The sequence below is a fragment of the Sinocyclocheilus grahami genome, unplaced genomic scaffold (assembly GCF_001515645.1).
Source record: "Sinocyclocheilus grahami isolate Dianchi unplaced genomic scaffold, SAMN03320097.WGS_v1.1 scaffold985.1, whole genome shotgun sequence".
Lineage (NCBI taxonomy): Eukaryota > Metazoa > Chordata > Actinopteri > Cypriniformes > Cyprinidae > Sinocyclocheilus > Sinocyclocheilus grahami.
The window spans coordinates 7506-34752 of record NW_015506164.1 but is presented as its reverse complement, the minus strand read 5'-3'; the positions used below and the strand labels follow the sequence as shown (position 1 = coordinate 34752).

At 38.0% G+C, this 27247-nt stretch overlaps 1 protein-coding gene across 1 annotated transcript in view; it reads left to right on the top strand.

Annotated features, from left to right (window-relative positions):
- Window positions 1–19576, top strand: part of LOC107565166 (NACHT and WD repeat domain-containing protein 2-like) — a 61724-nt gene extending 42148 nt beyond the window's left edge. Inside the window, exons 5-8 of the mRNA XM_016250383.1 lie at window positions 7797–8000; window positions 11842–11848; window positions 13208–13797; window positions 15406–19576. Coding sequence (XP_016105869.1) covers window positions 7797–8000; window positions 11842–11848; window positions 13208–13797; window positions 15406–19311 — 4707 coding nt within the window. The 3' untranslated portion in view covers window positions 19312–19576. The remainder of the gene's footprint in view (window positions 1–7796; window positions 8001–11841; window positions 11849–13207; window positions 13798–15405) is intronic.
- Window positions 19577–27247: the final 7671 nt, after the last annotated feature.

Genomic DNA, 27247 nt, shown 5'->3' with positions numbered 1-27247 from the left:
TCAACCATCTCTTCTCTCTCAAGCTCATCCTTCAAGAGGTTTCTATCTCCATTTCTCTCTTCCACTTCACTCCGCCATCTGTCTTCCACTTTAACCTCTACATTCAGTGCTCTAGTGTCCATTTCACCTCTTCTTTCACTCTGATTTGTGTCTACTCTTTCACTTAATCTTTCACTCCTGATCCTCTCACCCTCTCATCTCTTTCTCACTCCCTCACTCTCTCATTCTCTTTCTCTCTTAGTAAATGATAAGAAGTGTCTGACCTCCATCCATGTAGGGCAGAGACTACTTTCACCCTATTAGCCTTTCTCTTTCCTGCATTAGCATTAGCTGCTAGGTTGTGATGTGGTGTTCAAAGCACTCCTTTTTGCCATGTAAAATGAAAAGTGTAGGCTTTTTTTCTTGTTAAAAATAGTGTTCATATGAGCTCTTGGTCCTGCTACTTATCAAAGATGATGCATGTAATAATACAATAACTGTTTTAAAAAAGATTTCCCCTGTTTGACATTGGCTGGACATGTTCTGTTTGTTACCTCTGTTTGCTATGCCTGTTGCAGGCATTTAATTTCATATATTTTTAAAAATGTGTTTTGTCAAGAGATTAGTTATACACTACCGATTAAAAGTTTAAGATTTTTAAGTCTCTTATGTTCATCAAGGCTGCATTAATTTGATCAAAATAGAGTAAAAAAAATATTTTGTGAAATATTATTACAATTATAAATAACTGTTTTATTTTTAATGTATTTTAAATCATAATTTATTCCTGTAATGAGATAGCAGCCATTCAGATCATTCATGCTCATTTGGTGCTCAAGAAACACTTATCATCAATGTTGATAACAGTTGTGCTGCTTAATATTTTTTGTGGAAATGGATTATTTTAAGAGAACAACATTTATTGGAAACAGAAATCATCCTAACAATGTAAAAGGCTTGGCTGTATAAATTTCTTTCAAACATTTAATTCATACAGACCTAAAGAATTGTTGTGTTTTCGAGTTTCTAATTTGGAGACAAAGTCAGTTCTACACACTAAAAAATGCTGGGTTATTTCAACCCAACTTTTGGGTTAAAAATTTAATGTCAAAATTTAACCCAACGGTTGGGTTAGTCCATATTTGACCCAAAGTTGGGTTGAAACAACCCAGCATTTTTTAGAGTGTAATGTCAGTTGATTATATGTCATGTCAATTTATCTCTTTTGAAAGTTCTACAAGGCCCACAGTGTTTTCAGCTTTTGCCAAAATCAACCTACAAATTGCTTCTTACAGCTGTAAGTGCTACCTATTATTATGGAATAGGAGAAAGTGTGTTACCCTGAAAAATGACACACTTCACTTTTAAGTAGACCGGGAAAGATCCAGGCCACTTTTCTCAGTGGTCTAGTTAAAATTAGTTAAACTCATCTCCTTTGCCAAAGAGATATATGGGTAAGTCTTTCTGACTTGTGCACTCTCAGTAGTTAGTGAGAAGTTTCCTAGAAACTGTGCTGGCTTTTCCCAAAGAACACTTCATTATCTCATAAGAAAAAGAGTGGAGGTCAATTTGTAGAGAATAGAAAAAAGTATTCTCCCTTAAACCCCTTTGGACAGCCTAAAAACAGACTTCAGTTCAAAGACCAATCTCTTTGGACCTCATGGTTTGGAGAACAAGTACAAGTACCCTGACACACTTGGAACTCTGTGAGCATTTGATCTGTATGTGGGATTTCCTCCATGAAGTTCAGTGATGTTGTGTTGTGTCATTGCATGTATTTGGGTCTATTTGAGAGTCAAAAATGAGGCTTTGATCAGAGCGCGAGAGAGTGTGAGGGAATTTGCGGCTGACAGTTCTGGGTTGCATGTGCTGGTGTCTCCAGAGAAGGTCTCCAGGCAAATTGGAATTGTTTAATCTAAGTGTAACAGGCAGAGATGGGTAGAAATGTAAGAGAGAGAGAGAGAGAGAAACTATCAGATTAATATGAGCACAGTATTTAGGGCTGCTGAAACTGGTAGCATTTAAACAAAAATTTGATTTTAAAGCACAGTCTATATCATCTATATCAGTGGTCCTTAATTCTGGTACTGGGGACCAACTGCTCTGCACATTTTGTATGTCTCCCTTATCGGACACACTCAGTTCAGTTCATGGAGCTCTCTCCTAATGAGCTGATGATTAAATAAAGGGGACATGCAAACTGTGCAGAGCGGGGAGTCCCCAGGACCAGGATTAAGAACCACTGAGTTTGAGTTTGTTAGCTTTTTTAGCCTCATTATTACAAATATATACACTACTGTTCAACGTTTGTGGTCTGTAAGTTTTTTTTTATTCAGCAAGGATGAATTTAATTTATCAAGATACAATAAAGACATTTTATAAAATTGCAGACGATTTCTGTTTCAAATAAACAGTTTTTTTTCTCTTTTTGAACTTTGTATTTATCAAATAATCTTGAAAAATAAATATCACAGTTCCCTCAAAAATATTAAGCAGCACAACTGTTTTCAACATTGATAATAATACAAAATGTTTCTTGGGCAACAAAGCAGCATATTTCTGAAGGATCATGTGACAATAAAGTCTGGAGTAATGGAGAGTTATCAGCACCTTTCTCTAATATGTTAAGGTAAATTTCGGATTTCTGCTTACTGTATGATTTGTATATGCTAGCCTATATCTACAGGGCCTGAAATTTGGTGTGAGGTTGTGGGTATTGCATACAATGCTAATAACTCCCGTAAGTGTCACGGTCATAATGCGGTAAATTCCCACTCCCATTTACTTCAGTATATAGAGAGACACACGATCTGCGTCTCACCCTTGTGTCCTGCAGCAGTCACTTGGAGAAGTCAGCAGCACGTTGACTTCTGATGAGTTTGAGCATGTGATGCGTGCTGTGAAAAAGTGTGCTGGGGACAATCTAAAACACTTGGAAATGTGGAAAAACAGCTTGCCATGGCTTAATGTACTGAAATTGGAGGCCCAGATTCAGTATGCACCTTATTGATGATACGTGGCATTATCATTAGGGCTGGGACAATAAATCGATGCATCGCTATTCGTGGATCGATTCTGAGATTTTCGGAATGCATCGTGATTCTCTCTCGAATCGATTCTGAGCTTAGTTTTTAACAGCAGATGGCAATCTAGACTAGTTTTTAACCGCACACTCAAATGCTCACAATGAAGAGCGCTTTTGCGTTCGGCTGAGTAATGTAAGTGGTTAAATGTAATTGCACATCGGCTTTTATGCTTTTATGATGCGAGATTAATGTAATTCATTAATGTAACATCCTTGTAATTCACTTCAACCTTTTCGAACTTTATGAATTATTATTTTAGGTTCAAATGGTGTGTGTGTAAGGAACTGGAAGCAAGCAGAATATTTGCATGCAGTGCCATCTGCTGTTAAAAACTAAACTCAGAATCGATTCAAGAGAGAATCGCGATGCCCTCGGAAAATCTCAGAATCGATGCAGAATCATTTCTCGATTTGCGAAGTTCCAGCTCTAATTATTATACTGCATCTATGTCAGTGCGTGATGTAACAAAACTGCAGTTAATAAACAAAGTTTTTTGTTTAATCCATTTGATACAATCCGCCTTCATTTGGCAAGTGCACTCGCGCAAAAACAATTTTCAATTCCAACACTTTTTGTTCCATTCAGTTGTGGATTCTGCTGATAGAGCAGCTTATTCACCGAGACCGCCGTGGCCCCGCAAAGAGACATTCGTTTGTGTGTGTGTGTGTGTTTCTTTGAAAAAGTTTCTCGGAAATACTTCTCAATTTAATAAATTTTTTCCTTACAAATAGTATTATCAGCATAACAATTTGAGTAAATAAAGCTGTATAAAAGGTAGGGAATGATGCCCCCGTCTAGAACAATGTGCATTTATGTTTAAATTGTAACATAAAATATAATATTTATGATTCTCATTTCTTTATCACAAAATGACAAAACTGGCACCGTTTTTGAGAGAAATTGGCTCTTTTTAATCTCTCTTTTTAACCCATGTCATGGTGTGTGATGCTGAAGTCCTGTATGAGTTTCTAATGGTTTTGTATTATTTGCACTGTTCTAAACATTAATATTTTATGTGCAACGATAGCATGGTCTGGCTCAGCAGCCTTACGCCAGATTTTAAGTCTGTTTTTTCAAACATTATGATTTAAATGGTCATGAGTGTACCGAGAATAATTATTTCATCTTTTCATAATTTTATAGTTTTTCAGTGTTGTTTTGATGTATTTTAAAGAGTTGGCAGTCAAAATTAAAACTGCTGGATGATAGATATTCTTCATTCTTTCTGACAAACAACAAAAGATAATGTGAATTACAGTATGTACAATGTTTTCAAATTTTTTAATTGCAGTGTAGTATAAGGGGGTAGAATCCACGGCTTAGTACTCACTACTCACTACTCATGAGTACTTTCAAATAAGCTACTCTTTTACTCTTACTCAAGTAGTTATTTGTACAAGTACTTTTTACTCTACTCGCACTATATTTTTTGGAATGTGATTGTACTTTTACTTGAATATATTTTTTCAGTACTCTTTCCACCACTGCTGATCAGTTGTGTAGTGTGCACACAACAGCAACTACATGGTGCAGTGTGAGAAGAGCAGAGAGATCTTAGCAAACTTTTGAAAGATAGTGTACATCAAATATATGATAAATGTTGGAGAATTTACTTACATTGACCTCCCATGTCTATTTTGTTGTGCTTCTTTTCATTGTACAATTGCATTTAGAGCCCCAAGTCTCAAAAACGAAAATATTCCTAAACAATGAACTTGGCATTCCTTAAAGACGAGTTAATCTTGAACAACACTCAACACACTCTCCAATTCCCACAATGCTCTGAGGTTATGGTTTCCTAGAAGAGTAACAGTAAGACAGGCATCAAAGCTCTTGCAAGAGGAGACAGCAGCTGAAACTCACTGTCGCAGACAGAGAGAGAGAGGGCAGAAAGAACCCGAAGGGAAGAAACAGGCATAAAGACAGGACAGTAACAGAGCCGCAGAACAACAGGAGTTGATGAGAAAAAGAAAGCGCTATGATACCCACTCCTAATGCAACTTCAAAGTGTCTGTTTATTCTAGTACCCATTCATGTGTCATCAAAGTGTGACACAGTTTTAAGGGACTTTGTCTCACAGCACACGGTCCAGAGTGCTCAGTTTCACTGGGACTGAATGTTTAGGGGCTCTGAATACAGTGTGTATATATATATATATATATATATACTCTTGTTTTGTCCATGCTTAAGGAAAAACACTGGCTTATCTCTAAGTAGACCAAGCAAACCATCTCAGAGGAACAGTATAGCAACACAGATGGTAATAGGGTATATTTTACAGACTCGCTCTCTCTGTCTCTCTTACACACCTTGTTGTTCTTCACACCCAGAGGTGCTGATAATAGTGCGTATCCTCAGCTGCAGCAGATTTCGTGGCAGCAGAGGTTTCTCTGAGCCCCGCGTGATAAAGCATAAGACAGATCTACGTCTCACATGTTTGTGTGAGTGTGTGTGTCTCAATTGCCAAAGGGACGTATCTCCACACTGACACCCTTACATTCTTTTGACCAGTTTCACATTGTCTCTCTATTCCTGTTATCCACTCTCTGAGGCATCAACTGGAACCTCCTTTGGTTTTGTGTATTTGAGCGTCATAAGAAATTATCACCATCAATCCTTCAACCTATGTTCTTTTTTTATATTTTGTAGGCTGCTATTTTCACAACTGGTTAAAACCCCCAAATTAAAGATTGGTGGAGGAAGATCCTCACAAAAAAATGGATGTCCAAAATAAAAAAACATACATGTATTACAGGTCAAAAAGATTTACACTAGGTGAATTGAAAAGTGTAGCTCATCTTCCACATCCAATGTGATGAGATTTCATGAAATTGAGAAACCTGAAATTGGAACCAAATGATTTTCTGACATGTTTAGTATTGCTGGAGGCTGAACATTGTGTATGTCTGAGCTGGATGATACCAAGCTGTATTTCTTTTCAGGGTTTCATTCTGGTGCTCAGGTGATTACATATTTGCACACACACATCTATCAGATGAAATCAGCAATGGCTTTACAAAGCTGTTTTTAATATTGATAGATTGCCTGCTAAGGTTGTATTGGTTTGGGGTTATGGGTTCTTCTGGGGTTTATGCACTACATACATGAAGGACACCTCTTTTTTTGTTAGTATATTTATTTTGTTTAAAAATATATGAGTAATAAAGAATTTTCATTTTTGGGTGGATCGTTCCTTAATTAAATCAACTGATTTCAGTGCAGTTAATTATAGTAATTTTCAGGTTTTATGTTCTTCTAAATTTCATATAACAATACGATTATATGTAATTCAATTACTCAAATAAAATTTTCATGGATATTGCTAAATGTTTTGCTGTAGTTTATGAAAAAAAATCAATGTGAAAGAATTCCTCCATTTTTTAATAAAAAGGGTTAAATGTAGTAATAATGTCGTAATAACATTGTAACATCCAACACTGATGTTTTGGCACATTCACTCACTTATGAGTATTTTTTAATCATATCACCTTTGCTTATTAGAGACGTATGAAGAGGCAGAAGGTGAGAGAGAGTTGGGGTTTGGCTCATCACCCTCATTATTAATCTAGTTGGCAGAGTTTCATAGTCCTAATACTCCTCAGTACTGCTCACTAAACACTGGAGCTATAGAGCTCACAGGAATAATGTACCTTTCTCTGTGTAGGACGGAGTCGGATATAATTTGAAGGACAAAATAAGAGAGAACGTACAAGCTAAAATGACAGAGGAAGAGCGAGACAGATAGACTTAGAGATCAAGATGTGCAGTGATGTAAAGGTCGTGTAAGCAAAGCATTAAAAGTTCAGCCCAGTAGCCATTCAAAAATACTGAATTAGCCATCACATAAATCATCTCGCAGCACCGCTGTCACATTTTTCCTGTAGGAAACCAACAATTTCAGAAGAGATATGAGCGAAGGTGATTTCTCTTTAGATTCTGCTACTCCTCTTTAATCAGAGGCTGTGATATCCCACAACCCCTGTCTCATCTCCCGCAAGTCTCTAATGTATATGTTTTTGAAGAAGGGCCAGATCAGTAGTCTATAGGCTTATCCAGCACAATTTGAATGCTCTGCCACCTGCAGTTATGGCTTGTGGACACATTGACACTGGCAAACGATTTAGCGAATTGGCTTTCTAAGCTAACAGGCTGTACTGTTTGTGAATTCATTACAAACTTGCAGTGTTAAATAGCATGTGAACTGTTTTCTTTTCAGTAGCTTTCGGACTCAGTCTTTTCTTTGTATAAACCCTGCTAATAAGTATTAATTAATCATTTTGATATATCACATTTGAAATTATTAACCCTGGTTTCACACTGTTCATACTTTTTCCTGGCTTAATAATTCATCCCAGTTTTCAATATTTCTTACTGTTAACTTGTAAACTCTTGGTTAATGTTCTTATTTGCATATTTATGAGGTCAGTTTGCAATGTCCACTTAGTGTTATCAACCTCATAAAATGCAAACCTGAATACCACTTGTGATGGGAACCGCAAAGGCTTATAGTTTTTCATAAGCCAGGGTTAAAAGCAGTGCTAACCTTCAAAATTACAAGTGTGAACCATTGATTTACCCAGAGTTAAAAGTGGCCTTAGTCCAGATTTTGACAATAAGCCAGTGTTATGCACTGTGTAACAGCCCTTTTCTCTCCCTCTTTATTTATTTATGTTTTTTATGATACGTTGTGATAAGATTAAGGTGTAAATATAGTTTCTCCCTCTTTCCCAGGGACTCATTGGAGAGAAGTACGGTAGCATGCGGGTCCCAGGGGAGGTGGAGTCGGCTGAGTTTGAGATGATTTTGGATGCGGCGGTGGAGGCGGGACTAGACACACGGATCTTGGAGGAGTGGTATTGTCGGGATGAGAACTCGGTCCCGCCTGCCTACTACCTAAAACCAAAAGCTGAGATACTGAAGAACTACCAGAACTCTGTAAGTAGAGCAGGAAGGAGAGAATATATTTGAAGAAATTGGGATACCTTTTCATTTTTAGAAACAATGAAAACCCTTCTTTATAATTAAAAGTATAGCTAATTCCAAAGTACACAGTACAAAAGTACAAAAATGCTGGTTACCACATTTTACAGTGTATATAATCATCTTGTAGTATCATACTATATAATTATTATTATTATATACGATAATACATTTGCAACATGATCATTCAGAAATCATTCTAATACTCAAGAAACATGGTGCTCAAGAAACATTTCTTTATCAAGAGTTTAAAACGGTTGTGCTGCTTAACATATTTTGTGAAATGCGTGATACATTTTTTCATTACTCTTTCATAAGAAATGTCTTCACTGTCTCTTTTGAGCAATTTAATGCATACTTTCTAAATAAAATTTCTTTAAAAAAAATATTACAGACCCCAAACTTTTGAATGGTAAAGTATGTCAAGTTATATTTTTGGATTGTCACAATTGAAAGAAATTTAACATTTTTCATTTGAATATCAATTGAACAAATTATGATTTTAATTATTGAATACAATCAAAATCTTTGAGGTAGGACAGGCTAAATTCCAATTTAGGGTGAGCAGGCATACAGATGCAAAAAATGACTAATGTTTAGTATTGTTTGTTTGTCGATTTTCCCAAGTGTAAGGTGTTCCATTAACCCAGAAACTGTGTAAACAGCAAATACAACTGGAACATGAATTCAAATTAGAATAATAAGAACACCCAAACCCAAACAGGAGATGTTAACACTTCATTTCAGAAATACAGTACACACCACTGCTTTTGAGGCACATGAGAGGGCATCCAGAATTACGTTGAGCTTCCAGCAGACCTGACCTGTCCTGCACACACAGGAACAACCTGTAAATGTCAGTGGCTGACCGGTGATGTTGCTGTTTTATATGGAGCACTGTAGAAATGGCAGGCCCGTGAGAGAACACTGTTCACTGCATATAGAGTTTATTAGCTTCATAAATTCTGTTTGTCTTTCATTAAACCCTAATGAGGCTCTCTCTTCCTTTCTTACACACACACACACACACACAAATTCTGTTTCGCTTTCTGTCACCCATACACACACACAGATCATATAGTGTTGTATAAATCAGGTTGTAATGCAGAGTGGCTGCAAATTGAAGGAGCGTCTGTGAAGCTGAGGGTCTCTGTTGGACTAAAATGAGAAAAGCAGCAGGGACTGAGTTTCTACCTGCACTCAGCAGAAACACCCACTGATCTCTCTCTCTCTCTCTCTCTCTCTCTCTCTCTCTCTCTCTCTTCCTTCCTCTCTCTCTATGTGTTTCTGTCTTCTTTCTCTCTGGTAGGTGACTGGGTTCATGACAAACACTTCCTAAAAAATTACTTCAGTAACACAGTGTGGTGTCTGCTTTCACTTTCTCTGTTCAAGCAGACAGAGTCATTTGTATTGTTGGGTGAACTCTAGTAAATTGGACTCCTTTTGACATCCCGCTACAGGATTTGGCTTTCACCGTGGACGAAGCAGAGTCCAGCCCGGGGTCGTCACATGTGGTTGCCGCAAGCCCTCTGGACGCTCCTTCATTAAATCCGCCGGTCGCGCCGTTCTCAAGCCCGCCTGCCTCTGCTCACTCTAGGCCGCAGCTCACTCTAGGCCTCCGGCCTCCACTCACTCAAGGCCACGGTGTGTGACGTTGTGAAAGCGAAACTACTTTGTTTGGCCTTCCAAAAGAGGACACGACTAGAAATCAGTGGTTAAGTTGTGTTTACAACACTGTTCCAGAACACTTCAACCCAAATATTCAGATGTGTGCAGCGCATTTTATGGAGGACTGTTTCCTGATCCTGGTAGAGTAGAGTACAATGCCGGCTGTTCTGACTCACTGTAAGTAAGTTTTTTATTTTCAAAGAATTTGCCACTGACAATTCAAACGCGAGTTTTGAGCAGTGTAGAGCAGCGCTTGTTGTTTGTAATTTCTCCGATCACAAATGCAGACATGGTTTTATGTTTACGTGGCGCGATACAACGTGTAAAAAGACAGTATAAGTCATTATAATCCATAATTATGTCCTCACTGGATGCAACAAATGCCTGCTTTATAATGGGTTTTAATGTTTTTGTCTCGGTGCTCCGGCCGGGGCACGCCATCACAGTATGGTAAGAGGCGTAACATTTCCGTCACACGCTTGAGGTATTCGGCCAATCACAACGCACTGGATAGCTGGCCAATCAGAGCACACCTCACTTTTCAGACCGATGAGCTTTGTAAAAATCGACACGTTTCAGAAAGGTGGGGCATAGAGGAGAAATAATAATGTACAGTATGTGGAAAATAATGTGTTTTTTTAACCTTAAACCGCATAAACATTTCATTACACCAAATACACAAAATAATGTTATTTTTAGCAGCATCATATGACCCCTTTAACCATTATACAGAATGACGAAAATGTGATTAATGAAATAATGAAAATATTTCATTGACTAAAAAACCTGACTAAAATGCTCATACATTTCATTGAATAAACAAAAACAGGACAAGTTTGTCTAAATATGATAACTAAAATATACATTTGAGTAAGACTAAGACTAAATTAAAAATGGCTGCCAAAATTAACACTGCTGTATGGTTAATTAATAATAATCTTATTGCTAAAATGTCAAGTTTTCATTGACTAAAACTAGACTAAAATACTTCAGGTTTTCTTCGACTAAAACTAGACTAAAATGTTGAGACTTTTAGTCGACTAAAACTTGACTAAAACTAAATAAGATAAGGTTGACTAAATATGATAAAAACGAACAAGGACATTTTAGCCCAAGACTAAGACTAAAATGAAAATAGCTGACAAAATTAACACTACTGTCAACCTAGACAATTTTGAACGGGCCATTGTCATAATTAACCCATTTTTAAAAAATTTACAAAAAAAATACAAATAAAATTTGCCACCTAAGATATGTCAGTGTCTCTACATTAGGACCGTGATTCTGTTACGCTGCTCTGATTGGGCATTGTCGTCACATGACAACAATAAATAACAGAAGGGGACCTAAAGTCCTTGCTATTTTTTTGCTTATTTACTGTATATGATTCTATTGCAGACATTTACAACATGCTATAGTTAGTATGAGTTTAAAGTAGTTTACACACTGCCTTTATACACATATGGGATGGAACTAAACTCTGCAGGACAGCGGCTCTCCAGCATCTTTTGTGAGCAATGTGTGAAGCAATTTCCAGCTAGGCACATGAAGGAAATCTGACGGTCTTAAAAGGCACCGTTTCACTTTAAACGTTTCAATGGTGTTTGATGCTTAACATTTAGGATGTTTGTCTGTAAAATTGCATGCATAATTTAAAAAGGCTGAATCATGCTACAGAGCCATAGTTTATAGCTTTGTGGTTTCAAAGTGAGATCATATTCAAAGCTCATAATGAATGTAAATGTTATTTTTATTCCGCTCTTGAAAGTCATTGTGACTAAATTAAAATCCGCCCGCATTAGCCATCATAAGAGGAGATCTAATCAGGCTAACTTAATTCATCCAGGTTAATCCAATATTCAGTGACACAGTTAGGTCTCATCACCATACCCCACATTAGAGAAAGAACAGATTTACTGCTTGCTCTTTAATGTCATTCTGAGTGCATGGGCTTATAATTCAATCACTGATACAGTTAAGTCTTCATCTCGACATGCAGTAGATATGAAACAACTGCATTCAAGAGGATCCCCTAAGTGAGGCATTTCTTTTTTTTATGTAATGAACAATTTATTCTCAGTCGCAGAGGTTCCTTTCATTAAAATTGAGGTTTTCTGTCTGACTTCAGAGCATCAGTGAGTTCCCTGATCTGCATGTGCACTCTGATGTCTGACGGATGTGGCATCTTGTGGATCTTTATTAAAAAAGTATCACTGGAATCACATTTTACAAAATAAATAAATATGCAGTTCAAAATAAAAGACAGTAATGTTGGTCGGAGATCAGATTGCCTGCTGACTGCTGATCAGTTTATTTGGTAACATTAGACATCACATGCAATGACAAAAGATCGAGTATGAGGTAGTTTGATATAGTATGTATTAAATTTGTTACATTAAGTGTAATACATACTTATTTTGAATAAATAAATTTGAATGGTAGTACTATATTTTCATATTGAAAGTATTTTCCAAAACTTCTTGTGTGAATGTATGAAAATAATGATATTGGCTTCAGTATTGAACTATACTCAATTGCTGTAGTAGGCATTTTACAATATTTAGCTTTTTGCATATTTTGTCATTTTATGATTACAATAAAATAAAATAAATGTTATAATTATACTTTATTATATATTAAACAGTTCTTTAATTCCGGTGATGACAAAGCTAAATTTTCAGTAGACATTACTTGAGTCTAACTCAATCTAATTTGAGTCTGCTAATTTGGTGCTCAAGAAACAAGTCTGATCAATACTATCAATATTGAAAACAGTTATGCTGCTTAATATTTTTGTGGAAAATACATTTGAATACTTTTTTATGAATAAAACAACATTTACTATTTATAATATTTATACAATATGAATGTCTTTTGATCGATTGAATGCTGAATGAAAGTTTTTTTTTTTTGTCAAAACAAACAAAAAAAACTACTGAATGGTTGTGTATATAGGGTATATATAATTTATTTTAATTTCTTTAAGCAGGTACTCTATTTGTTTTTTTAATGTGGTTTCTATTTTGATTACTAAAACCAGAGTGAGGAAAGTACATGTGAGATTTAACTGAGGTAACGCTTTCCTGGGGGATCTGCAGCCATTTACTTGCCGTCTTTGCATGCCCCTCTCCTCTCGTTTACAAAGCAAGCTGCAAGTATGCGATACTAAGCTGACGAGGTTGGCAGGCGTTCACTGGAATGATGCCTTTGGAGGTCTTTGATAAAACCAGGCGAGGCTGGATTAAAAGATCATATCACTTTTTTCTTCGTCAAGGCAGCTCAGAGAGATGGATCTAATCATTTGCTAAAGACTGGCAAACGCGGGGGAAGCGCTCACCTCATGACATCAAATTAAGCATGTTTTCTGAAAGTGCCACTGAAGTGTTTTGGGAGTAAATAGTGGCAGGGATGAAAACCATGAATTAAAAGAAACATTCTGTCATGCAGAACTGGGTAATTATTATGCTCTTTCTGGTTTTTCTCCTGTCTTTCAGCATTAGAGGATGAACTGGATTTCGCACTGGGCAAGCAAACCCCAGCTTTCCTCAAGAAATGTGTATGTTACATCCGGAAGATATCCAACTTTGACCGTTTCGCTAAACTCCCTGAGATGGCACGCTACATGGACATCGTGATGAGCACCGACCATGTCATGAGAAACCAAGAAGCCTATGAGCGTCTTCTGAAAGTCAGAGATGAGTTCATTCCAATGGTGGTGGCAGCATCCAATCTTCGAGTCTACTCGTCGGTCACTCACTGTGACATGAAACTTGGCTACTCACAGGAAGTAGAGAGCCACTACGTCGAAGGTCTGTGTAAACAGTTTTATGAAGACATGGTGGATATCATCCAGGCCACGGTCCAACAGAACTTTGACACAGAGACAGATCCACTGTATGATGAAATCATACAGCATCTGTCGTTGTGCAAGACTTTTTCATCTTTTTATGTGTACAAGAGTGAAGCCTTGGACATAGTCCAGGAGTACCTGTACCCCTCCAAAGGTGGTCGAATAACCCCCCTAGTGGTGTATGGAGGACCCTGCACTGGAAAGACATTGTTACTTGCTGAAGTGGCAAAACAGGTGAAGAGCATGTATAATATGCACGTATGTGTGTGTGTGGGTGAGAGAGAAAGCATGTGTGAACATACTGACCTGCTTTTTAAGGCCATCTGGATGCCGGCACATGTTAGATTAATGCTGCGGGATGCCGGTATTTAGCCTAAAGCTGTTCTTTGCTTCCTCTGACTTAATATCTGATGTCATGGCATGAGATTCAGTTAACATTAAGGTATTTTGTGCTGCTGTTACATGAATGTGTCTGCCATAACAAAATGTGTGCATTCCCATGAATCTGTAGGCACACAGTAGTCCAAATACATTGCATTCAACAAGCTTAAAAAAATGCTGATTTAATTGATAATAATAATTAGATATAATTACTCGTATCTGTCAGCTTCAGCCAATACTTAGGGCTTAGGGAGATCAGTGGTGTGCCTGTGTTATGTGTTGATGGTCAGAATTGACAGTGTTGATCAAGTTTGGGGGTGAGGAACAAAGGGAGGAAGGGTAGTGTTGACATTTCCCATCACCCATGGCAACCCGTCACAGACCTCAGCCTCTAATGTTAGTTCACAGATGATGAGCCTGGGGACCTTGACTAACTCCCTCGTCCTTGCTTATGCTCTCTCTTTCTCTCTCTCTCTCACTCACTATCCTTCTATGTAACATACACACTACACAGAGACAGATACTCTAAAATATTTATATATGAAATGCAATTTGCATGCCCACACATTGCATGCACTTTTTATAATCTAGGGTGTGTTTCTGTGTCATGCAAATTAGTCTCTTAGCCTGACCTCATGTTTGGTACAGCTGGCATGTTTTTATACTGCCCTTGTCAGTGCAGTACGGTACTAAGAATCATGCAGCAAATATGAGCACAGTGATGCATTCAAGTAGCAATCTGGACACATACCCCTTGGCTAATCATGCAAACTCACAGATACACAATCCTCTTGCAGATGGTGACTTTGGAAAAGCATTTTATCATTAATTATCAGCCACTCCAGACAGAGAGAAATACAATTTCATGTTTCCCTGAATCACTGCTGGGGGCACCCTTTAACCACATCCAAGAAAGTATCGTGCAAAGGATGAGGGAACGTTTCAAATTGATTTAGAACATCCTCAGCGCAAGAAATCCAGTGCTGACTCTATTGCTGTTGAGTACATTTGATTATTTGCGATACAGTCATTCGTCTTAGTTTTCCTTCCTCATACTCTGAGTTGTCAAAGTTAGAGTACAGTAAGTAGATCTACTAAATAATGGATGGACTGGATTTACTCAAGTTTTGTGTGCTAGAATCATACTTAAAATAACGTTGCTCTAGGTCAGTTTCTGGATTTTTAACCATGTTTGTTTTTATAACAATAGGACACAATATCCTGTTAAACGTTAAATAATAATGTATACAGTAGTTGTATTTTATATGTACTATATCTATTTGCAAATGGCCAAGCTTCTAAAATCTGATTACAAAATTACCACTTTTGCACAAAATAACATCTTGAGCTTTTCCTAACTGTATATAAATAAAAAATATGAATTAACATACTGGAAAACATTCAATAAACTATACGTAAATGCTGTATTTCTAAACTTCTGTTTCATTTTCATTTGTTTAGGCTTATTCATGGCTACAGAAAGAGATGGGACCAGAAACAGACCCGGTGGTCATTGTCAGATTCATCGGCTCCACAGACTTCTCTACTGACCTCCGCACCCTGCTACAGAGTATCTGTGAGCAGATTGCCATCAACTATCGGTGCCTGATCCACTTCTTACCTAACAAGATCCAGGAGATGAGGGAATTGCTAGTGAATTTGCTTGGGGAGTCATCATTCCACCGACCTCTTGTCATCATTCTGGATGCCTTGGAGCAGTTGGCAGATGTTGACGAGGCCCGAAAGCTGTGGTGGCTGCCTGTCCACCTGCCACGTACAGTCCGAATTGTAGTGTCCACCCTACCCAACAAGTATGGGATACTCCAGAAATTACGTTGCCTGATACATGATGAGGATGCCTATGTTGAACTGATGCAAAGAGATCGCAAAGCTTGCAGTCAGACGCTTAAACAGCAGCTTCTAGGTGTCAAAAGGAAGGTGACCTCAGGCCAACAGATATATGTGAATGAGGCAATGGCAAAATGTACACTCCCCATGTTTGTCAACCTCATCTACCGAGAGGTAGTTCACTGGCGGTCGCACAAAGATGTGGATGACAAATCATTGTGTTCTACAGTGCACGAAAGCATTGAGCAGCTTTTCTACTCTACTGAAAACAAGCTTGGCTCACGCTTTGTCTTTCGGGCACTGGGCTACATCACAATGGCACGGGCAGGCCTGACAGAGCTGGAGCTTGAGGATATCTTATCTTTGGACAACAGTGTCCTTGGGGACATCATGGTGAGCTCTAATCTTAAAAGCCCATTGCGTATTTCTTATGATTTCATAGCCAGGCTAAAAGAAGAACTAGAAGGTTATTTAGTGGAGCGTCAAGTACATAATGTAACACTAATGGTTTGGGCAAATCGCCACCTGCATCTTATAGCACAGAAGCTATACCTTAGTAATGAAGAAGATGTACATCAAATGCATAGCCTTTTGGCTGAGTACTTCCTTGGAGCATGGGCAGGTGGTAGAAAGAAGATATTCCATTGCGACAATAATCACTTCGCTTCACTGAATATCTCACACCATCAAAACCCTCATCACCAGCAGAGCCTTCATGGCCATGACAAAGCTTCTGCTGACAAGCACTCTTATGACAGACAGACACCCGAACAACCCTGGGTGTTCCAGTGTAACTTGCTAGAGCCGGACATCTTCTTTGTCAACCATCGAAAGATGATGGAGCTCACATACCACCTGACAAGGAGTGGCCGGACAGATGATCTCATGTATGGTGTCATCATGAACTTTAGCTGGCTCTACACTATGATAAAGATAGGGCAGTTTGACAAGGCCCTGTCAGACATTGACCTAGCTTACAGCTACACTCAAGAAAAGGAGCTAAAGTTTCTTGCAACTACGCTCCGCAGTATAAAGCTTAAAGTAACAAAGAATCCTGCATCTCTGTCTGCTGAACTACAGCAAAGGCTCCTTCCAGTTGTCACATCTCTTCCCAAGCTCAGACACCTCATTCTTGAATGTGACAAGGATGGTCCTAAATACTGCTCCATTGTGCCACTGCACTCTTCCATGGATGTCACCTACAGTCCAGAGAGATTACCACTCTGTTCTAGCTACATGCAAATAGTCGAGATTCTACCTACATTAGCTCCAAACATAGTCATTGTGGCCCTCGAAGATGGATCCGTCAGCACATGGGATGTTGAGAGTAGACAGTTGATAAGACAGATAGACACAGCGAAGTCGGTTGTTCTTGGCATCAGGCTAACCACAGATGAGAAGTATCTGGTAGTGGCCACCACAAAAAACACACTGCTCATTTACGACAACCACAAATCCTGCTTGTTGTCAGAGGTGGAGGTGAAAGGGTCCAAGCACTGTGGCATCACTGGTGGGGTAGCGTTCATCAATGGATTCAACTTGTCCAGCCACCATGCCTTAGCTTGGCTGGAAGCAAGCAAAGACGTCAATGTGATTGATTTGCTCTATGGTTGGCCGTTGTATCAGTTCCATTGCTGGTATGAGGTAACCTGTGTCCAGTGTTCCCCAGATGGAATGTATGCTTTCTGCGGACAGTATCTCAACACAACCACCATATTCCACCTTGGTAGTGGGGACAAGCTTGCTACAATGACTTCTGAATTCTCTGGTGGATTTGTTAAGTCCATCCTGATTCTAGACACAATCCATCAAATGGTGATGATAGACAATGAGGGCAGTCTCTCCGTGTGGAACACCAAAGATATCACAAATCCCAAGCTGATGGAGGATTATGACTGCAGAGGAGATGAGAGCGAAGTGGTGGGCATAGAGCTCTCTGAGGATCAACGATCCATCCTCATCTGCAAAGCAAGAAGCATTGAGGTGCTGGACACCAAGATTTGGAAGATGGCAGAGAAGTTCAAGGCCAAGCGTAGTGAAAAGTTTGTGGCGGCCGTTCTCTCCAAGAATAGCCAAAGCATAATAGCTTCCATGGAGAACACATCATCCATATTTGTGTGGAGGAGAGACAGTGGACAGTGCATGGCCAGCTTGATAGAGATATCTGGAGCCATTGTAAAATTTATCAAATCAACACACCATAACTTGCTGCTGTCTGTAGCCAGCAGTGGCGTACTTTCCGTGTGGGATATTGACATTATAACAGCCATGTCGAACATTGATAAAACTGGTAAACCTATTCAAAGTCTGCAGCTCTCTGGCAGAGAGGATTTTGTGTACACCATGGATGGGTCAGAGGTCATCCATAAGTGGAACTACAGCACAGGTTTCATTGAGATGGTGTTCAAGCATGAAGGCCTTGTTGAAAACTGCGTCTTGACAACATCGGGTGACTTAATGGTGACATCTGATGATAAAAGTAGTCAGTACATCTGGCATACAACCACAGGTGAGAATATATTCCGTATCAATGGTCAGAAGATCTCACAGCTTCTCGTCACACACAATGACCAGTTTGTAGTATCCCTTTGCGAGCAGAATGCCTCCCGCGTTTGGAGGCTTGCGACTGGTCACAAGGTGTGCAACATTCTAGTAACACTCCAGCATGCCCTCATTACCACAGCAAACACATTCCTTGTGGGAACCAACAAGAATAAGCTGTTGGCTGTTAGCTTGTGGTCAGGCAGTGTATCCAAAAAGTTTATATGTGACGACGGGATCACAATTGTTAACTTCAAGTTAGTTCCTGACAGTCCAGATTATGTCATCTTCATCACCTCCACAGAAACAGTTTTCATCTGGAGTGTTGCCGACGAATCGGTGTGTAGGCGGGTGCAGCTGCCTAGCAACTTTTTGAAGAACCTGGAGGATTTCCAAATATCACCAAATGGGAAATTGGGCATTGTGTCGAAAGGTGATGAGAACATTAATGTCCTAGACCTGCACAGTGGTAAACTGCGTCTGGTACATGCTGCTGGCATAATCTGGCGGCAAAAGCTCTCACGAGATGGACGCTACTTAGTGTACATCTGTTTCCAGAATTGCGATGAAGATGATGATGCAGGTGTGGTTTCAAGTCTGATTGTCATGAGATTGGCAGATGGTAAGAGCATCGGGACCTGTTCCCTCTATAAAACGCCAACCTATCTGTGCCTATCACAGCGAGCACTTAACATCATTGTGGGATTTGAGGATGGCAGCATTGGCACCTACACAGTCGTAGACCGTGTGGATGCGGCTCTGAAAATCAAGATCGCCACCTCAAACAGTCGCCAAATAGTTAACAATGCCTCACAGAAAGTACGACCTAGGTGTAGCACCAATGCCTTCAAGACCATTGCTGACTGTATGTGGAGAGAATCCACCGAGGTCTTCTCTCGGGACAGTCCTATCAACGTCTCTGACAGTGGAGAGCCAGAGTCAACAACACCCACAAAGAAAACTGAACTGCTGCAATGAGAGCGCCCTCTGTAGGACATTAACAGGCATGAAGGAACAAGGCCAGGTTTGGATACAGGTGATTATTGTTTACAGCAACTTTGATTCAGCTGCACAGATCAGTTCTCTGGATAACACACAGTAACTGGCCAATTGCTATTAAGCTGCACTTAAGCTTCAATCAGTCACCTTGATTTCTCTTATCCATCATCAACTTACTGTCAAATGTGTTCACTGAATTGAATATCACATTAAGGAACAAAATTAATTGCTGTGTGTGGCCATATAGTTCAGATTTTGTATGAGTTTAGTCAAATCAAGCCATAACGTCACTTTATACAGAAGCATAGAGAAATGTAAAATATTTGTAGCCATATAAAAGTTGCTGCCTTTTTTTTTTTACATTAATTTGCGTCTGTTTAATAACGTCCTCTGGTACTGTACTAAAATGGAAACTTGTGTACATATGTGTACATATGTACTTTGGCTGCTGCAGTTTGTGCAACTACTTAAATATATGTTATGTTGTGCTAAATGCAATCAAAGCGAGTGCCTGGATTTTAATCTTTCTTTGTTACAGAAACTGATGAAGAAAAATTTGCAGGGAATTTCTAAACAAAGATACATTGATACAAATATTCATCATTACGGTTCAGCATACAATGAACATTTAGCATACAATGCATACAAATTTGCTTAATTTGAAATTACAGCATCTAAATGAGGATCATTGGAAAGTACATTTCAGTATTCAGGTATTCAGAGTGTAGTCTGGAGTCATTATGAGCTTCTTAGTAATTTCAGAATGCGTTCTAGACTTGCTCTGACCAAAGTGTCATGGAATGTGTTTTAGACTTTATCTAACCAACATGGTATGGAGCTTCTTAGTAATTTGAGACTACAAATGAGCTTCTTAGTAATTTTAGAATGTGTTCTAGACTTTGTCTGACCAAAGTGACATGGAAGTCCATGAGTCCATGTGTGGAATTTGCTCAAAATGACAGACAGTATTAAACCCATCCTCATATTTAATTCTAAAACTGATACTGAGAAGGTCATCCTCTGACTTGACTAAATCCAAGAATAGTATTAATAGTATTAATGGTGTTACTTTTAAAGAATGTGCAATTCGTTGTATCAAAGGGCAGTACAGTTGTATCAATCTACAAATGTTGAGTACTGATTCAAGGACTAAACCACTGTTAAAGAGTCATGTGTAGCATCTCACCAAGAGATTCTACGCCTTAACAGTTGGGTCATCTTATACAAACATGTATTTGTAATTGTTCTTTGTGAGGTAAAGGTTGATTGATTGTGTGCTTGAAAAAAAATAATACTTTGTACTTTCATGTTATAGATGACTTGGAGATATTTATGAATAGACTATATGTTATCATAAACAAGGTTGATTTATGAATGGTGTTTGCCAAGGCAGTGTTTGGTGGTTGCACTTTATTTTAAATGGGTTGTTCACTGAGGTTCACTTTGAATAAGTGTGTCATGAATGCTAACTATACGATTTTTGCCTTCAGTTATGGGTGTTCTCTGGCATGTCGCAAAAGAAAGTAGTTTCAACAAAACGATCAGCCATGCCCCATTCATACTCTTCTCTCCATAACTCAAGGGCTATTCCGTCAAATTGTATGTTTACCTCTGGAAATACTGACACATAGGCCCATTTACAACCCACAACCTGTAGCAGTGTTCAGGTGTGATTAGCTTCTCCCACTGAAGTGTGTAAAACCTATAGATATCATACAATCTTTGCCAAAGTTTTGTTAATTTTTTTAATTATAATTATTTGTTTTCAGAATGTCAAATGGTGTTGTTTGTGACCCTACTTGTTACTTTTCTGGACTTTTCTGGCTTTGTTGTGTTTTCTAGCATAACTATGAGAACATGCATTATCTTTGCTAAGATATTGATAAAGTCCATCTCTATTATATTGGAATGCCAGTTTTAGAGTATATTTGAATGTGTCGATATGAGAGCAGTTGAACAGCATATTAAATGTTATGTAACTTGAATGACTTTTAACTACGTGTTTGCAAAACATAGTTCACATACTGGTATTGAATGTGTTTATCGTATTATTTGTATTGTCAGGACTGAAGATCCCTGTTTAGAGATATATATTTTCATAAATGTTGTACTTACATTTTGTTACAAAGATGTTTAAGTATTCTAGAACAAAAAATAGCAGAAAAAATGTGTCTGAAAGCAATATGACTTAGTGTGTATGCATTGTTTGTATGGAACATTTTAATGTAATAAAATGGTTTTCTTTCTGCCTCTTAAATCTCATTGTATTTCATCTGGATATATTGGTCTTCCTTTGGAAAGAAAACACAAGACATTTGGTTCTTTGAAAGGTTGTAGTGGTTTATAGATATATAAATGTACATACGTTTGCAAAAACCTGCTATGATACAGTTATACCTTTTCTATATAGCTGATACAAATCTTCATTTAACTTGGTTTATCATAATGACCCCTCAAGAGGCATGTTGTTTACACGAGGAATGCTTTGCTAAAAGGATTCCTTACGTAGCACAATCAGAAACTGAGATGCTGAATGATTTGACTGATAATAGTTTTACTCCCCTGTGCAGTGTGCAAACAAGTGTGTTAAATATTTTCCAAACAGTGGGCACGTATCAATATTTCAATTACTGCTTGCACACACCTGGATTCTTTCACACATGTCTGTTGCAGTGCAGTTAACAATACACAAACACCACCATAAACAAATAGTAGCTCAGGGCAGGAATGCTGGTGTGTATTCTCTATGGAAACTCAACACTCAGTGGAATCAGCCCCCTGTTGTGATGACTATGGAACTGGCATATCAACATTGTGTATTGGGGAAAAACAAATGCAATTTTTTTTATACATAAACTCATCACAGCATAGACACTCTTAGTCATCTCTCTCTGGGAAGTCACTGCGCTGTAACCGAGCAAATGACATCAAATAGTCAATATTTGTACTGCTAAATATACCACATTTATTCTGATCATCCTCCAGTTTCTGCTTTCATTTCCTGGTGCAAGTAGTTTCCTAGTACAAGGAATACTATACTATACTATAGAGTACAGTATAGTTGTAAATTAATAGAAACACTTCTGATACACACTACCATTAAAAAGTGTAATTTATGTATTTATTTTATTTACATTTTTATTAATTCCTATAATGGCAAAAATGAATTTGAAAATGAATTCAGCAGACATTACTCCAGTTCAGAAATCATTCCAATATGCTGACTTTGTTCTCAAGAAACATTTCTTATTATATAATTCTTCATGAATGACTGTTAAAATATGTAAATCATGACCAATTGACAATTTGAAAAGAAAACAAACAATATTTCACAAACAAAATTATTTTCATCTAACATTGCCATGAACTCTTTTACTAATTAGAATCTTGACTGACATCACATCACAACTTTTCAGCTGGATTGGAGTCAGGATGTGACACAAACTTAGCAGTTCTAAAATACACAATTTATATCATGTCAACCAGATGCCCATTATATTGCACTTACTTTAAAAATGTACAGTTACAGTTGTTTAATAATTCCAAAGTGTTCACAAACTGTTTTTCTAAATTATGTATATTGTCTCAGTGTGGACTAAATGGAATATGACTCAAAACTCGTTAGAAAATCAATAATGATAAGAACATTTAAACAGCAAGCTTGAAAAAGGTGTGGAACATTTACTTACGGCGTACACCAAACGCTTTCATGTTGTATTACTGTAAAAGTTGCTGTACAGAACAGTTAATTGGCTCAAAGGCTATCTTGCAGCTGTAATCATCTGTGAAAGATCATGACCTTATAAAAATTTAAAAAAGATGTAACTTGATCTCTCAAGTACATAAATGGAAAGATTTACAAACCATTGGGTAGAGACAAAAACAATAAACACACCCATGTAAGAGAGTGAAAATGTGTGTCCTGTTGTCATCCTCATTATACACCATGGTTACATGGACATTATTTTGAGTGATAATCAAACCTGTGTTTTGATGTATTATTGCCAATACACCCAGAAGTGTTATGTATACTCAAATTAAATCTGCTGAATAAATTCCAACATATTAAATAAATTTCCCACAAATGGAAAAACAGGTCCTTCAGATATGATCTGTAATATGTAGCAGTGGTGGACACATGAACATATCTTTTTTTTAAAATAATACCTTCTAAGCAAATACACTACTACTAGACACTACTAGACTAAGACGGGGAACATAAAAAAAAATTAAGGAAAAAGGCCACCAAGAATACACATACACATATGTTTTTCAACCAAAATGAGGACTTTCCATTGACTTCTGTTGTCATACTGAGAAGTATTTTCTATCTCCTAAACCTGACATGAACCCTCAGACAAACCTGTTGAGATCATGTAATGTAAAATATGATTTAGCTGATGTATGGGTATCTTAAATAGTAAGCACCATTTCAAATATTCTCACAAGTCATTTTTGTTGTTAAGTAGGTACAAATGCAATCACAACCACCTGAGAAGAAACAGCAAGGATGTCTTGACTTGATATAGATACTCAGAAATGAACTTGTAACTCCTTTACATGAAGCTTCCATTGACAGTTACACAATGATATCCTACCATCACCTTCACCTGGCATTCAAAGGTGAGAAGATCACTTATCACAACAATCACAACTATAGTCGATCAGATTATTGCTTACCCCATCGCATCACACACTTCCTGACTACTGATTCATTTTAAGCAAACACTGTGAGCAAACGTATTCAATAACGGAGGGAATGCTGAGATAATATGAGGTTCCATTTGTGTCAAAACTGAGTCGACTGCTTTGTGCTTTGTACTATACATTTGTTTTTGTCTACAGTCATTGCCTACTTGTTCAGGTAAATCAGTATATGTAGGCGTGTATGTTGTCTGTTGATGTCGTCTTAATCTGTCGTCCTGCTTGCTTTTTCTCTGTCGTTTAATTACTGTCGTCCTTATTGTTAATTTTGTTCTGTCTTCTTGTTCTGTCATCCTAACTGTCATCTTATTCTGTCGTCCTAACTGTCGTCCTGTTCTGTCGTCCTAACAGTCGACGACAGAACAGGATGACAGTTAGGACGACAGAACAGGACGACAGTTAGGACGACAGAACAGGACGACAGTTAGGACGACAGAACAGGACGACAGTTAGGACGACAGAACAGGACGACAGTTAGGACGACAGAACAGGACGACAGTTAGGACGACAGAACAGGACGACAGTTAGGACGACAGAACAGGACGACAGTTAGGACGACAGAACAGGACGACAGTTAGGACGACAGAACAGGACGACAGTTAGGACGACAGAACAAGATGACAGTTAGAACGACAGAACAAGATGACAGAACAAAATGACAATAAGGACGACAGTAATTAAACAACAGAGAAAAAGCAAGCAGGACGACAGATTAAGACGACGTCAACAGACGTCATCTGATAACATAAACACCTACATATACTGATTTACCTGAACAAGTAGACAATGACTGTAGACAAAGACAAATGTATAGTACAAAGCACAAAGCAGTCGACTCATTTTTGACACAAATGGAACCTCATAAGATAAAGCCAGTAGAATCTGGTTAGTCAAGTGAGCTACTTAAAGAAGTGTCTTTATTATTGGCTAAATCTCACATTCTTGGCCTCCATGAAGTGACTAGCTCCATAAAATAAAACTTTGAATAGGTCACACTGATACGACTTACAGTGATACCTCTTTAAATAAGCTCACTTTTGTAATAGGCTACATTTTATTGCAATAAACTACTATATGCATAATAGTTTTGTTTTTGTTGATTTACTGTGCTCCTATCTATGCACTTGAATGCACCTGCCCAACCTGCCTAACACCTGCTCAGATTGCATGACGGTCATTATTTCCCTGCATGCCAGTGGTTTAAACTGTTTTCCTGATCCCTCGTCACATGGTTTGTCATTACCTTGCCGAGCACAGGCCCTTCTTTAGACTGTCATCTGAAATTCAAATAGACGTGTGGAGGAGGCACGGCAGAGCGGAGTCACGGGGGACCTTCCTTTACTCGGAAGCAGTAACACATGAGGGAAAATAAACATAAGGAAGGAGGAGGAAGCGGCTGCGATGTGCGTGCGTGCGTTCTGATCATGGAAGAAGTTTTTGGGACACTTTGCGTTTTGGGATAGCTTCTGTTTTAATATATTAGGAGATACGAATTGGGGAAATAAATGAACGCCGGAGTTATCCGTGAAATTGTAGCCCCTCTGGCAAAGAACTGCCATACCTTCATCATCAGTGTAACAGGTAAAGGTTTTCTCTTCACGCGCTACATCACGTAAAGCTCAAGTTTTTCCACGCACCTGTTGCGCAAAGTTCAATACAGGCGGATTGAACATTTAGGCGATATGAAGATTCATCTTTGTAAGAGATAAACAGTAAATAAAGTCTACTTTATTGCCTCTAAAACTATCCTTTTGGCAGTATCATCCCTTTTTTTCTGGAATAACTGAGTCAGATTACCCGATTACCTGAAGTTTAGTTACTATTATTTGTTATTGGTGGTTGAAGCCTGTGACTGCAGAAGAAACACGGTTTTGCCTTGTCTGGTGTTGCAGTGAACAGGGTGTCGTTATTCTGCGCTTGCATTGTTAAAAGGATAGTTCACCTCAAAATACAAATTCTGTCATCTTCTCACCCTCATGTCAAACCCATATGACTTTTCTACTGTGGAACACAAATGGAAAAGTCGGTACTTAACATTTTCCATGCAATTACAGTGAAGGGTACAGTAAAAGATGTAAGCTTAAAATGGGAAGCAGAAACATAAAGAAAGTTGTCCATGAGATTTGTCTGCTGTATTTTAAGTCCTCTGAAGCCATGTGATAGCTTTGTGTGAAGAACAGATTTAAATTTGATGTTGTTATTTACTGAAAATATTCCAGTTTAGTGAGCTGTGACTGAATTATTAAATATCGCTTCTCTTTTGAGTCACCATTGTCATTGCATGATAAAAAAAAAAACTACTGGGGGATTTTTCAGAATTTCTTTTTTAATGGTTCAAGGAAGAAAGATGGGTTTGAAACAGCATGAGATAGGATAGTGAATAGTTGCTTAAATCTCTCTTTCTGGCAATATCACTGCTTTGTTTTAGGAATGTAAGTAAGTTGAACAACACAAGTAATTCAGATGTGCTGAAGTTTGGTTATCATTTGTATCATTTTAAATGTGGTTAAAGCCATTACTTTTGCTGTGAACCGAAGGCAGAAGAAATAGGCTTTTACCTTGTAGGTGAAGGTGTGTAGTTTGTAAAAGGTGTAGTTGTTCTGCCCTTGGACAGTTAAGGTTTGAACTAATTAAAAATGAATGAGCGCTAGACATGCTACTTCCATATAGTGTTTTCTAAAGAAAGAAACTATTAAGACGAGGAAGAAGAAGCCTAAACATTTGAAAATGTGATGCTTTTAGCAGATTTAGAAATATATTTTTTTAGGAATGTTTGGTCAGGTAAGTTAAGTGCTTCATCTGATAACATCTACTGTAAATTAGCCGTTTTTTATCTAAATCAAATACACTACAGTTCAAAAGTGTGTGGTCAGTAAGATTTTATTATATATATATGTATTATTGCCAATACACCCAGAAGTGTTATGTATACTCAAATTAAATCTGCTGAATAAATTCCAACATATTAAATAAATTTCCCACAAATGGAAAAACAGGTCCTACAGATATGATCTGTAATATGTAGCAGTGGTGGACACATGAACATATCTTTTTTTTTTTTTAAATAATACCTTCTAAGCAAATACACTACTACTAGACACTACTAGACTAAGACGGGGAACATAAAAAAAAATTAAGGAAAAGGGCCACCAAGAATACACATACACATATGTTTTTCAACCAAAATGAGGACTTTCCATTGACTTCTGTT